General features: G+C 45.9%; 1 protein-coding gene across 3 annotated transcripts in view; it reads right to left on the bottom strand.

Moving 5' to 3' along the window:
• Positions 1-13,957, bottom strand: part of ALKBH8 (alkB homolog 8, tRNA methyltransferase) — a 164,017-nt gene that overhangs the window by 89,385 nt on the left and 60,675 nt on the right. For all 3 annotated transcript variants that reach the window (XM_063951577.1, XM_063951575.1, XM_063951576.1), the window contains 4 exons: positions 10,222-10,462; positions 8,462-8,584; positions 8,007-8,102; positions 6,780-6,884 (listed from right to left, as the gene is read on the bottom strand). In XM_063951577.1, the coding sequence (XP_063807647.1) occupies positions 6,780-6,884; positions 8,007-8,102; positions 8,462-8,584; positions 10,222-10,462 (565 nt within the window). The remainder of the gene's footprint in view (positions 1-6,779; positions 6,885-8,006; positions 8,103-8,461; positions 8,585-10,221; positions 10,463-13,957) is intronic.

Genomic DNA, 13,957 nt, shown 5'->3' on the forward strand with positions numbered 1-13,957 from the left:
TGGGGCTTTACAAGCGGACTCAGGCACGGTGGGGGCCCGTCTCAAGAATTTCAGCGCGCAGTGGGCTCACTCGCAAGTAGACCCCTGGATCCTTCAGGTGGTATCTCAGGGGTACAAATTGGAATTCGAGACGTCTCCCCCTCGCCGTTTCCTAAAGTCGGCTTTACCGACGTCTCCCTCCGACAGGGAGGCAGTTTTGGAAGCCATTCACAAGCTGTATTCCCAGCAGGTGATAATCAAGGTACCCCTCCTGCAACAGGGAAAGGGGTATTATTCCACACTGTTGTGGTACCGAAGCCGGACGGCTCGGTGAGACCGATTTTAAATCTAAAATCTTTGAACACTTACATACAGAAGTTCAAATTCAAGATGGAGTCACTCAGAGCAGTGATTGCGAACCTGGAAGAAGGGGACTACATGGTGTCTCGGGACATCAAGGATGCTTACCTTCATGTCCCAATTTACCCTTCTCACCAAGGGTACCTCAGGTTTGTGGTACAGAACTGTCACTATCAGTTTCAGACGCTGCCGTTTGGATGGTCCACGGCACCCCGGGTCTTTACCAAGGTAATGGCCGAAATGATGATACTCCTTCGAAGGAAGGGAGTTTTAGTTATCCCTTACTTGGACGATCTCCTGATAAGGGTAAGATCCAGAGAACAGTTGGAGGTCGGTGTAGCACTATCTCAGGTAGTGTTGCGGCAGCACGGTTGGATTCTCTATATTCCAAAATCGCAGCTGGTTCCGACGACTCGTCTTCTGTTCCTAGGGATGATCCTGGACACAGTCCAGAAAAAGGTGTTTCTCCCGGAGGAGAAAGCCAGGGAGTTATCCGAGCTAGTCAGGAACCTCCTAAAACCGAGCCAAGTCTCAGTGCATCAATGCACAAGGGTTCTGGGAAAAATGGTGGCTTCCTACGAAGCAATCCCATTCGGCAGATTCCACGCAAGAATTTTCCAGTGGGACCTGCTGGACAAATGGTCCGGGTCGCATCTTCAGATGCATCAGCGGATAACCCTGTCACCAAGGACAAGGGTGTCCCTCCTGTGGTGGTTGCAGAGTGCTCATCTTCTAGAGGGCCGCAGATTCGGCATTCAGGACTGGGTCCTGGTGACCACGGATGCCAGCCTGCGAGGCTGGGGAGCAGTCACACAGGGAAGGAATTTCCAGGGCTTATGGTCAAGCCTGGAGACATCACTTCACATAAATATCCTGAAGCTAAGGGCCATTTACAATGCTCTAAGCTTAGCAAGACCTCTGCTTCAAGGTCAGACGGTGTTGATCCAGTCGGACAACATCACGGCAGTCACCCACGTAAACAGACAGGGTGGCACAAGAAGCAGGAGGGCAATGGCAGAAGCTGCAAGGATTCTTCGCTGGGCGGAAAATCATGTGATAGCACTGTCAGCAGTATTCATTCCGGGAGTGGACAACTGGGAAGCAGACTTCCTCAGCAGACACGACCTCCACCCGGGAGAGTGGGGACTTCACCCAGAAGTCTTCCACATGATTATAAACCGTTGGGAAAAACTCGACAGGTATTGCGCCAGGTCAAGGGACCCTCAGGCAATAGCTGTAGACGCTCTGGTAACACCGTGGGTGTACCAGTCAGTGTATGTGTTCCCTCCTCTGCCTCTCATACCCAAGGTACTGAGAATTATAAGATGGAGAGGAGTAAGCACTATATTCGTGGCTCCGGATTGGCCAAGAAGGACTTGGTAACCGGAACTTCAAGAGATGCTCACGGAGGATCCGTGGCCTCTACCTCTAAGAAGGGACCTGCTCCAGCAAGGACCCTGTCTGTTCCAAGACTAAGGGTGCATACACACGGTGAGATTCGGACTTATCCGATTCTCACCGTGCGACAGGGGGCCGGGTCGGCACTTAGCCAGTATCGCAAGCACATAATGAGTGTGCTTGCGATGCTGGCTATGTGCGATGTCAATCCTGACTATCTCTTCTATAGAGATAGCCAGGATTGACTTGCCTGCACAGCCTATTTTTTCTGCCGATGCCGACCGCGCGGGGCCGCGCATCGGCATCGGATCGGGATCGCAAGGTGACTGTCACCTTGCGATCTGCACTATCTTTTCTTCCGATTCTGACTATATAGTCAGAATCGGAAGAAAATATCTTACCGTGTGTACACACCTTTACCGCGGCTGCGTTTGACGGCATGGCGGTTGAACGCCGGATCCTGAAGGAAAAAGGCATTCCGGATGAAGTCATCCCTATCCTGATCAAAGCCAGGAAGGATGTAACCGCAAAACATTATCACCGCATTTGGCGAAAATATGTTGCGTGGTGCGAGGCCAGTAAGGCCCGACGGAGGAAATTCAACTGGGTCGATTCCTACATTTCCTGCAAACAGGAGTGTCTATGGGCCTGAAATTGGGGTCCATTAAGGTTCAAATTTCGGCCCTGTCAATTTTCTTCCAAAAAGAACTAGCTTCAGTCCCTGAAGTTCAGACGTTTGTAAAAGGGGTACTGCATATACAGCCTCCTTTTGTGCCTCCAGTGGCACCTTGGGATCTCAATGTAGTTTTTGGGTTCCAAAAGTCACATTGGTTTGAACCACTTAAATCTGTGGAGTTAAAATATCTCACATGGGAAGTGGTCATGCTGTTGGCCCTGGCCTGGGCCAGGCGCGTGTCAGAATTGGCGGCTTTATCCTGTAAAAGCCCTTATCTGATTTTCCATTCGGACAGGGCGGAATTGAGGACTCGTCCTCAGTTTCTCCCTAAGGTGGTTTCAGCGTTTCACCTGAACCAACCTATTGTGGTGCCTGCGGCTACTAGGGACTTGGAGGACTCCAAGTTGCTAGACGTTGTCAGGGCCCTGAAAATATATGTTTCCAGGACGGCTGGAGTCAGAAAATCTGACTCGCTGTTTATCCTGTATGCACCCAACAAGCTGGGTGCTCCTGCTTCTAAGCAGACTATTGCTCGTTGGATTTGTAGTACAATTCAGCTTGCACATTCTGTGGCAGGCCTGCCACAGCCAAAAATCTGTAAAATGCCCACTCCACAAGGAAGGTGGGCTCATCTTGGGCGGCTGCCCGAGGGGTCTCGGCTTTACAACTTTGCCGAGCAGCTACTTGGTCAGGAGCAAATACGTTTGTAAAATTCTACAAATTTGATACCCTGGCTGAGGAGGACCTGGAGTTCTCTCATTTGGTGCTGCAGAGTCATCCGCACTCTCCCGCCCGTTTGGGAGCTTTGGTATAATCCCCATGGTCCTTACGGAGTCCCCAGCATCCACTAGGACGTCAGAGAAAATAAGAATTTACTTACCGATAATTCTATTTCTCGTAGTCCGTAGTGGATGCTGGGCGCCCATCCCAAGTGCGGATTGTCTGCAATACTTGTACATAGTTATTGTTACCAAAAATCGGGTTATTGCTGTAGTGAGCCATCTTTTCTAGAGGCTCCTCTGTTATCATGCTGTTAACTGGGTTTAGATCACAAGTTATACGGTGTGATTGGTGTGGCTGGTATGAGTCTTACCCGGGATTCAAAATCCTTCCTTATTGTGTACGCTCGTCCGGGCACAGTATCCTAACTGAGGCTTGGAGGAGGGTCATAGGGGGAGGAGCCAGTGCACACCAGGTAGTCCTAAAGCTTTACTTTTGTGCCCAGTCTCCTGCGGAGCCGCTATTCCCATGGTCCTTACGGAGTCCCCAGCATCCACTACGGACTACGAGAAATAGAATTATCGGTAAGTAAATTCTTATTTTTTTTGATGGCTCAATGTACACAAACTTTGTTATATACACAAAGTTATTAAAATATTGTATTAAATGACCTTCAGGCTGAGTGTATAAGGTGTATATGAAACATAAATGAATTGTGTGAATGTAGACACACTTTGTTTAATGCACAAAGTTATAAAAAATATTGGCTAAAATGACCTTCAGGCTGTGTGTGTAAGGTGTATATGTAACATAAATGCATTCTGTGCTTAGATTTAGGTCCCATCACCATGATATCTCATTATAGTATGCAATTATTCCAAAATACGGAAAAATCCGATATCCAAAATGCCTCTGGTCCCAAGCATTTTGGATAAGGGATACTCAACCTGTATCCTAAAACAAGAATTATTTATGTACGTTACAGTCACAAATGTTTACTAGAATTTTGTTGGTACTTTACTGTTTTTGCGTTGCAAACCCGTGTTTGATAGAAATCTCTATGGTAGACAAATATTCCACAAAGGGTTGGTTCCCTCAGATTACATTAAGAGTGTACCCACTAATATGCGGGCAGGGAGCTGGGGTGCAGGTTTGAAGGAGAACGAGCACCTGAAAAGGGGACGTTGCCAGCTGGGGAGGGGGCACGGCCCAGCCGTCATCACTCTTGGGGGCGTGTCTAGCACTTATGGTTATGCTGGGCTGCCCCCAAGCCTTCCCCTCACTGTAAATATATGGCGAGAGCATGCACACGGCATCTATTCACCTGGCGGTGATCAGCAACTGCAGCTTTTCCCACTCGCAGGACACTGCAGCCCACTGGTGGGGAAGGCACAGGCAGGCTGTTTTAGCAGAACACTGCTAAAAGGGCAGGACACATTTTGCCATTTTTAAATTGGGCAGGGCGCGGCCCCCTGTTGAAACTGCATAGTGTGAACACTACATTAATTAGGCTGATGCCCCCTACACACTTGGCGATCCACCCGACGGTGGAAACGGCCGACGGGTGACCCGGTGTCGGGGGGTGCATGCTAATATGGACGAGATTGTCAATATTGTCCTGCATGCATAAGCGACCCGGCACCAACGATAAATGAGAGTGGGGCCGCAAATCGTTCATTGTTGGTGCCTACACGATGAATGATATGAACGAGTTCTCGATCATTAATGAACGAGAACGTTCATATCGTTCAGTGTTATGGCCTAATGTGTAGGGCCCATTAGTTTAGTCTGTACTGCTCTCATCCTACTGTGGCTGATATGTAAGTCTCACTCATATTTATTGCTGAACTTGATCAGACGCTAGTAACTTTCTTTAGGAGCACTCTGTGAATAGCCCTTTATAGAAGCTAGTAACCGTGGTAAATTAAATTTGGACTTCTGGTAAATCTGGATGTAAACCACTGCTTTATAATTTCCATCTAAGGCTGTATTAGCCGCTATTAGTTGAGTAACTTAGGGTCTATAGCTATGCTTGGAGGAATTAGTGGGGGCATTTAGAATCGGTTTGTCATGACATTGAGCAGATTTTGTAAGTACTAGCTCTTTCAGGCTTATAACTAACACAGAGTTGCCCTTCTCTATCTAGGTGACTAGACTAGTCCTGCTGTGAGTATTTCTGCACTGGCCCAGTATATTGCATTGCAGATAATGTGCAATCACAGATCTTCTCCCTGAAGCAGTTCAGTCCAGCATTCTCGCTGATCAGCACCACACCAAGCGCCCAGCAGCTGCCTCGGGTATCCGTCATTAGTCTGACATTCTCTTCCCATTAAACCTACCTGCAAGGCGCGATTTTTAATTTTGGCTCCTTCTGTTCACTCCCTCTGATCAGATATCCCTGTCCCCCTCCCCCCTCCACCCCCCAATGGATCACTGCTCAAAGGAGCAACCTGCACAAGTCCTACTGCCTCTCAACGGCTCTCTGCGCTTCTTATAACCCCTCCAGCTAGCGGTCCCCTCAGTCCTCATTCATTTTAAGCTACCTTGGCTCATGCGTGCTAGCCAGGACTTAGATGCTAGGCAACAACAGTTGATATATTCTGCAGCCGTAGATTATCCGTGGCTGAAGCAAGTTAGCCACCATGTACTGTGGGACATGTTTCTGCTGCTGCAGGCTCCACACAGGGTCCAGCACTCTCCATCATCCCTGGCTGCGGGGGTAGCTGCCAGTCTCTAATGGCAGCTACTGTCCATCCATGCCACAGTTTGGCACTACTGCCCTAGGTAAGTAATGCCCCATGACGGGGTATCACGGAATAGGTAAAAGAACAGGTAAGGGTGAACAGCACAGTCTGTGTACTGTGTTATTGTTATTTAAATGATAATGATCTGTACAATACTTATTCTGCTTGCTTGTGTTTACTCCAGCAACCAGTGACATGCTTTGTGTGTTAGGCCCTCCTACTGCGACAGGTTCATCGTTTCATGTTATGTTTCAACCCACCATAGCGTTTTGCATTAACCTTATCTACCACCCAGCCTTTGCTTGACTTTAAATTCCCAGTCTGCCCCTGAATACACTAGTAGTTGTTGCTGCTGGAAACACTACCTTAATTCATTGCAAGCTTTGGGTAATGGGGTAGATGTGGTGCCCAGGGGTGCATTGTTGTTTAACAAGAAGTCATTCCAATCTGCACTACTCCTTTCACGTAGAATGAGGACAGTGCTGCTGAAATACAATGCTCTGCTATTATTAATGGTATAGGATGAGACACAATCTGAGCTGGTGTAAAATCACAATTTAAAGTAGAAGTCATTTAATATTCACATTAATCAGACTTACATAGAAACATAGAATTTGGCGGCAGATGAGAACCACTTGGTCCATCCAGCCTGCCCATGTACACGCACACACTTACACACTAGGATTATTTTTGGGGGGATCCAATTAACCTTCCGATATAGTTTTGGATTGTGGGAGGAAACTGGAGTACCCAGAGGAAACCCACGCAAGTACAGGGAGAATATACAAGTATACAATATACAAATTCCTCACAGTTAGGGCCGTGGTGGGAATCGAACCCATGACCTCAGTGCTGAGAGGTAGCAATGCTAACCATTACACCATCTGTACTTAGTACCTTACCTTGTCCTGGCTCATACTGGTTTATTGTTAATTGGTCAGGTCTATTCTTTATGAGTCCTTGTAGCAAGCATCTGTCCAGTACCGAATTACAGAACTCTGGAAGACCTGTGTAAAAATTAAGAATCTGCATGCTATCCAAGATCGAACAAACATAATTTATCAATCACAGTGCTCTCTATTTATGCCGCCTGCTTCGAGAACAAACAAAAAATGGCATCAGAGCAAGGTGGCTTTTCTAAGTGCAGCTGGTTCTGAGGCTGAATGATGGTATCATTCTTAGGTACTTTTTTGTCTAACATTTGTTTATTCGTCGCCTTCTGCTCATCTGTGCCCAAACTTTTGAGGGTGGGGCTACATAAACCTGTGAACAATTAGGTTTCCAGATTGTCCACAGCAGAACAGAGTATTTTAGGAGCTAATCTTGAGGAAGGAAATGACCCTCTCAGAGAACAGGAATATACGTGGCAGAATTATGATGCGGGGAGGGGGATGTGCTAAGCAGGAAGCCTCAGACTGACAGGTAGTGGAAGGAGCAGAGTCCTCAGAAGCACTCAGCAGACTTGCTAGGTTTACTTGAGTTTCTATTAATACTAGCAGCATTAACATTAATTATTTATAAAGGCAAAGGGGTTTATTTACAAAGTAACAGTTTGTAAAACTCAGCGTTTCTCATCGTGTTTACACCCGTAATTTATAAGGGCAATGCTTTAATAAATATGTAAAATCATTGCCCTTTTCATTTTTGGGCATACACATGATCAGACGCGCTGGGTTGTGACTACTGTAAGGCGGCAGCAGTATCAGCCGCCAGTGATAAAGTAGTCAATAGCAGTGGCATTTCTGTGCACTTACCTGCAGCGCCATAACAGGGCTCAAATGCGCCCTGTGCCAGCCCGGCCCCTGAGCACCCAATGTCATTACGTCACGCAGAGGGGCCGGGGGGCCGCCAGCATCGTTAAGTACAGTCCTGACCGGAGTGTCCTGAGCATAATCCGGTGGCGCTGCAGCAGCAGTCCTACTACAGGGTTCAGCTCCAGGCCAGAAGCAAGGGCCGTGACTCTGTGCTGCGTCACCGGTCGCACACCCCAAGTTACAGCCCTGGCTACCTGTGGGGTGGTACTTTTGGAATGAGGAGACATGAAACATGAAGATATCACTGTTGAAATCTTAAGACAGTCAGCTGCTGTCAACCATAATGATGCCCATATCCTACTTTTTCAAGCTTACCTCCAGGCAAAGGCTGATCCTTATCTACGTTATTGTTATCGTATCGGAACTCATAGCCATAATGCTTCACCCGCCTGTGCTTTAGTGACTTCTGGTCTGCAAGTAGATTGAATGAAAACAACCTATTAACCAACAGCACATACAGAAACATCACATGGCACAAGATGAAGGTGATGTACCTCAAAACAACTTATTACGTATCTCTATTCAATGCAATGTGCTTGTGCTATGCCACAGAGAAAATATCATTATTAAGACAAGACTTCTGTTTAGACAGACACCAGCTACACAAACGTCTTATTTCCTTATGCAGAGTACTCCATACTCCTATCATCTCGGAGAGTTTCATGGATCACACAGAGTCTCTTCTAGCCATTTCCATTTTTATGACAAGGTTCAGACTGTATTTTAATCCATTTATCTCTCACACTAATGTAGAATGATAGGACACTTACTGGAGTTATCAACCTCCCAGAGGATATTTTCTAACATCACAAGTTCTTCATCAGGAGAAACAAAGTCTTCTACAATCACCAAGCCAGGGGGCAGCGGCGGAGGTAAAATCTCTCTGACTTCTACTGTGAATAACATAAAGTAGATGGTAAAAAAAAGTTTTATCATTTTAAAATATCATCTTTTACCTTCACAAAAGAATATACAGCATATACAGTCATAAAAATCTAACCAGATTACTGTAGACAACAGAGAAAATATAGTAACATAGAATACAGTATTAATTTCTTGTTAAAAACATTTTTTTTTTCTAAATGATACTTTGTTGCTTTAATATATAATTATGATCAGCAACAGGGGCACCTCCAAGCCTTCACATGCTCTTGCTTTATTGTCTGAATTGTCTGGTATACCTGTAACACTTGCTTGTCTCACAATAAAATGCCTTCTATTAGTAATTGCAGGCAGGTGTCTCTTTCTTTTGATTAAATGTATTGGTTTTACTTATTACTAACAGAAAGAGTAACATGTGGCCCCTCAGAAGGCTAGAGGGCCATCCATTTGGCCCCTGGAACTGTACCTGGTTGACAATCACTAATCTAAAAGCATTCATACCTGCACCCTCAGACAACTCCTCATCTTAAGTACGGTTCCTCCAAACCCTTATATATAAAAATCCAAAGGAGAACCAACCTAGTGGATCCTCTGTTGCCTTAAATGACAGCTCTGTGGATATGTGAAAATACCAGTAGTGTTACCAGTTCAGGAGAATGGTCATACCCTGCCGGCATTCCACATAGAGAATGTGCCAATTCCCACTGGACAGTGGTAAAGCCCTACACTGCATTACCTTCCTCATTGTGACTATTTCTGAAACGTGCTAAATACATACAGTAAAAATCTAAAGTACAGAAGAATATATATCACATATACTATTTATATACTGTACTCTTTCCCTCTCCCCATCCTCCTGCCCTTCCGGTCAGCAAGTAACCACCACTTTCCGCCCCACTGATCACCTCTTCTTAGGCCTGTCTCCAACATTTCTCCCATGTTGCCCCCAACCTATGGAACGCTCTTCCCAAACATCCATTGCTCCAAACGCTCATTCATCCGTGCCTTCCGGATCTCTGCCTAATCCGGTCTTCCTTTCTACATCCTTAACCCCTGGTATCTTCCCTATAACCCCACTCCTTCCCTTACCCTTTTGGAATGTAAGATTACAGGAGCAGGACCCCCCCCTATCATACCACCCCTTAGATTTACTATCACAGCCTGGTATATGTTACGCCTACACTTGTGAACACGTACATTTTGTTTTTCTGTCACTTTATTTATCTTGTTATTCATCTTTGCTCTGTATGGTGCAGCAGATAATAATAATAATAACAATAATAATATATTCCTTTTTTCAATCCATCCCCTAGTGCTCAAACCAGCCTTCCTCTAAATTGGAAACCAGGTAATATAACCTTAAAAACACGCGGCCAAACTGAACGTTACACAATCGGTTTTCTTGCAAAACTTTGTCATTTTAAACATTTGGTTACAGAATCCATAGACTTGTTTTGTTTCTATAAATTCTCCCTTTTCTAGCCAGACACATTAACACTGAGATAGACAATGTTTTCCGCTCCTAAATTACACTGTGAAAGGAACTGTGTCACAGCGTGAGATCCCATCTAGCTCTGCACAATGCTGTTCAATGAGAACAGCCAAATGTAACACAAGCAGCACTTACAGAAACAGCGACTAGCAATACCTTTCTCCACAAAGCTGAAGTAGAGAGTTATTTTCTGTTCCGAGTCAGCAGACGGGAGGTCCTGACCGCTGAGTGAAGCGCAGGCCTGGATGGCCTCCTCCGTGGAGGAATAGGTGACAAATGAATAAGGCTTGTTTGGGGGCATTAGAAGCGAATCCACCAATCCGCATCTCTGCAGGACGTTGAGCAGCTGCTGTCTGCTGACTCCGTTCCCCAGGCCTCCATTGGCAACTACCAGGCTCTAAACACAAGAAGCAAAAAATGTTCTATATAGATTTCATTTATCGTTTTACCATGTACCCTATTTCTGCATTTTTGGGTTACTATTTGCGCCACAGAGCAGTAATAATAATAATAATAATAATAATATTGTCCGATACCATCGGGCTATAAACTGCTGTAAAGTCATGGTTATTTTTGCTTAAAAACTTTTTGTGATTAATTGAATTCACCCCATAGTGTAACGCAGGATGTTCCTGCATTGTAACAAAGAAGCATAGTTCAAGATATGGAGTAAGGGCCAGATTCAGAGAGTAAGCAAACCCAATGGTTTATGTGCATTATCCGATGTCAAGCAATCTGCATATGCACAGCATTTGTACTTCGCATGTGTCTGAGACCACGGTTGCAGTGCCACCTAAGCCGCAGCAGGGTTGGGGCAGCGTTTCAGAAAACTGAGACATGTTGCCCAGCTTTCTGGGTGTGCAGATGCCAGTGGCGCCGCTTCAATGGCCCAGGCTGCGTGAAGACACCAGCCACCCTGAGTAACCGAAGTATTACTCAGATGACAGACGTTCATCGTAGTCCATCTGCTATTAGTAGGGGTTGCTTATTTGATTGTAAGCATGTGCTCAGGGCCCTATTACCACTATAGGGTACAGTATGTGTAATAGGCAGCTGCAGGACACAATGCACAGTGAATAAATAAAAATAATACTAATAGCCAAGCAAATAAATCACAAGGCAACATAAAAACGAAAACGTTCACTATGCAATTATATCATTTCATTCATTGGCGGATACATAACAGAAACATCTAAAGAGTTGCTAAAAATAAAAGTATAGCATCAACATTTTCAGTGAAGAAAAACTCTAAGGGGCAACTCAATTGTTTTCTTCCAAACGCAGCTACCGCCTAAGGTGACAGGGCGATATTCAATTCTTTGAGCCGCTGAACGCGAGTGCCCCCTGTTACGTATGGGGTATGGTGTGACGTGGCCAAATGTACTGGGATTAGCCGTGTAAACAATTGAATAGCTCCTGTCACTTCAGATGTAAGCTGCAGCAGTGCAAGACAAATGAATTTCCTCCTAAGATTTATGTTCCACAAACCACTCTTAAATGACCTTGGGGTCTATTCATGAAGCAGTGAAAAGAGCGGGGAAGTGAGCCAGTGTAGAAGTTACTCATAACACCCAATCAGCTGCTACATATAGTTTTATAGAATGTACTATATTAATGTTCCTTCAAAGGCGATTGGTTGCCATGGGCAACTTCTCCACTGGCTCACTTCTCCGCTCTTATCACTGCTTCATGAATAGACCCCATTGTCCTGAATAATTCAATTACACTATGAGAAAATACAGCAAGTTTCTAACTAAACATTAAATGTGATTTTATTATGTCTTGTTATAAAGAAGAATACTGTTCTCTTTCAAGCTACTAAGAGCCCTTCTTCTGCCACATAATGTACAGAAACACACGCACACAGTAATACCCCTTTCACATCGCACAAATAACCCGGTATCGACACGGCATATTGCCGTGTCGAACCGGGTCAGTGTGCGATGTGAAAGGTCCTTGGTCGATTTAGCGGGTCCCCTGACCCGGTAATTCAACCCGGTAAAAAAAAAATAAGAATTTACTTACCGATAATTCTATTTCTCGTAGTCCGTAGTGGATGCTGGGAACTCCGTAAGGACCATGGGGAATAGCGGCTCCGCAGGAGTCTGGGCACAAAAGTAAAGCTTTAGGACTACCTGGTGTGCACTGGCTCCTCCCCCTATGACCCTCCTCCAAGCCTCAGTTAGGATACTGTGCCCGGACGAGCGTACACAATAAGGAATGATATTGAATCCCGGGTAAGACTCATACCAGCCACACCAATCACACCGTACAACTTGTGATCTGAACCCAGTTAACAGTATGATAACAGAGGAGCCTCTGGAAAGATGACTCACAACAACAATAACCCTATTTAGTTAACAATAACTATGTACAAGTATTGCAGACAATCCGCACTTGGGATGGGCGCCCAGCATCCACTACGGACTACGAGAAATAGAATTATCGGTAAGCAAATTCTTATTTTCTCTGACGTCCTAGTGGATGCTGGGAACTCCGTAAGGACCATGGGGATTATACCAAAGCTCCCAAACGGGCGGGAGAGTGCGGATGACTCTGCAGCACCGAATGAGAGAACTCCAGGTCCTCCTCAGCCAGGGTATCAAATTTGTAGAATTTAGCAAACGTGTTTGCCCCTGACCAAGTAGCTGCTCGGCAAAGTTGTAAAGCCGAGACCCCTCGGGCAGCCGCCCAAGATGAGCCCACCTTCCTTGTGGAATGGGCTTTTACAGATTTTGGCTGTGGCAAGTCTGTCACAGAATGTGCAAGCTGAATTGTACTACAAATCCAACGAGCAATAGTCTGCTTAGAAGTAGGAGCACCCAGCTTGTTGGGTGCATACAGGATAAACAGCGAGTCAGATTTTCTGACTCCAGCCGTCCTGGAAACATATATTTTTAGGGCCCTGACTACGTCCAGCAACTTGGAGTCCTCCAAGTCCCTAGTAGCCGCAGGTACCACAATAGGCTGGTTCAGGTGAAACGCTGAAACCACCTTAGGGAGAAATTGAGGACGAGTCCTCAATTCTGCCCTGTCAGTATGAAAAATCGGGTAAGGGCTTTTATAGGATAAAGCCGCCAATTCTGACACACGCCTGGCCGAAGCCAGGGCCAACAGCATTACCACTTTCCATGTGAGATATTTTAAGTCCACAGTGGTGAGTGGTTCAAACCAATGTGATTTTAGGAACCCCAAAACTACATTGAGATCCCAAGGTGCCACTGGAGGCACAAAAGGAAACTGTATATGCAGCACCCCCTTGACAAACGTCTGAACTTCAGGAACTGAAGCCAGTTCTTTCTGGAAGAAAATCGACAGGGCCGAAATTTGAACCTTAATGGACCCCAATTTTAGGCCCATAGACACTCCTGTTTGCAGGAAATGCAGGAATCGACCCAGTTGAAATTCCTCCGTTGGGGCCTTCCTGGCCTCGCACCACGCAACATATTTCCGCCAAATGCGGTGATAATGCTTTGCGGTCACATCCTTCCTGGCCTTGATCAGGGTAGGGATGACTTCCTCTGGAATGCCTTTTTCCTTCAGGATCCGGCGTTCAACTGCCATGCCGTCAAACGCAGCCGCGGTAAGTCTTGGAACAGACAGGGTCCTTGCTGGAGCAGGTTCCTTCTTAGAGGTAGAGGCCACGGGTCCTCTGTGAGCATCTCTTGAAGTTCCGGGTACCAAGTCCTTCTTGGCCAATCTGGAGCCACGAGTATAGTTCTTACTCCACTCCGTCTTATAATTCTCAATACCTTGGGTATGAGAGGCAGAGGAGGGAACACATACACTGACTGGTACACCCACGGTGTTACCAGAGCGTCCACAGCTATTGCCTGAGGGTCCCTTGACCTGGCGCAATACCTGTCCAATTTTTTGTTGAGGCGGGACGCCA

This window comes from Pseudophryne corroboree, chromosome 2 (assembly GCF_028390025.1).
Source record: "Pseudophryne corroboree isolate aPseCor3 chromosome 2, aPseCor3.hap2, whole genome shotgun sequence".
Taxonomy (NCBI): domain Eukaryota; kingdom Metazoa; phylum Chordata; class Amphibia; order Anura; family Myobatrachidae; genus Pseudophryne; species Pseudophryne corroboree.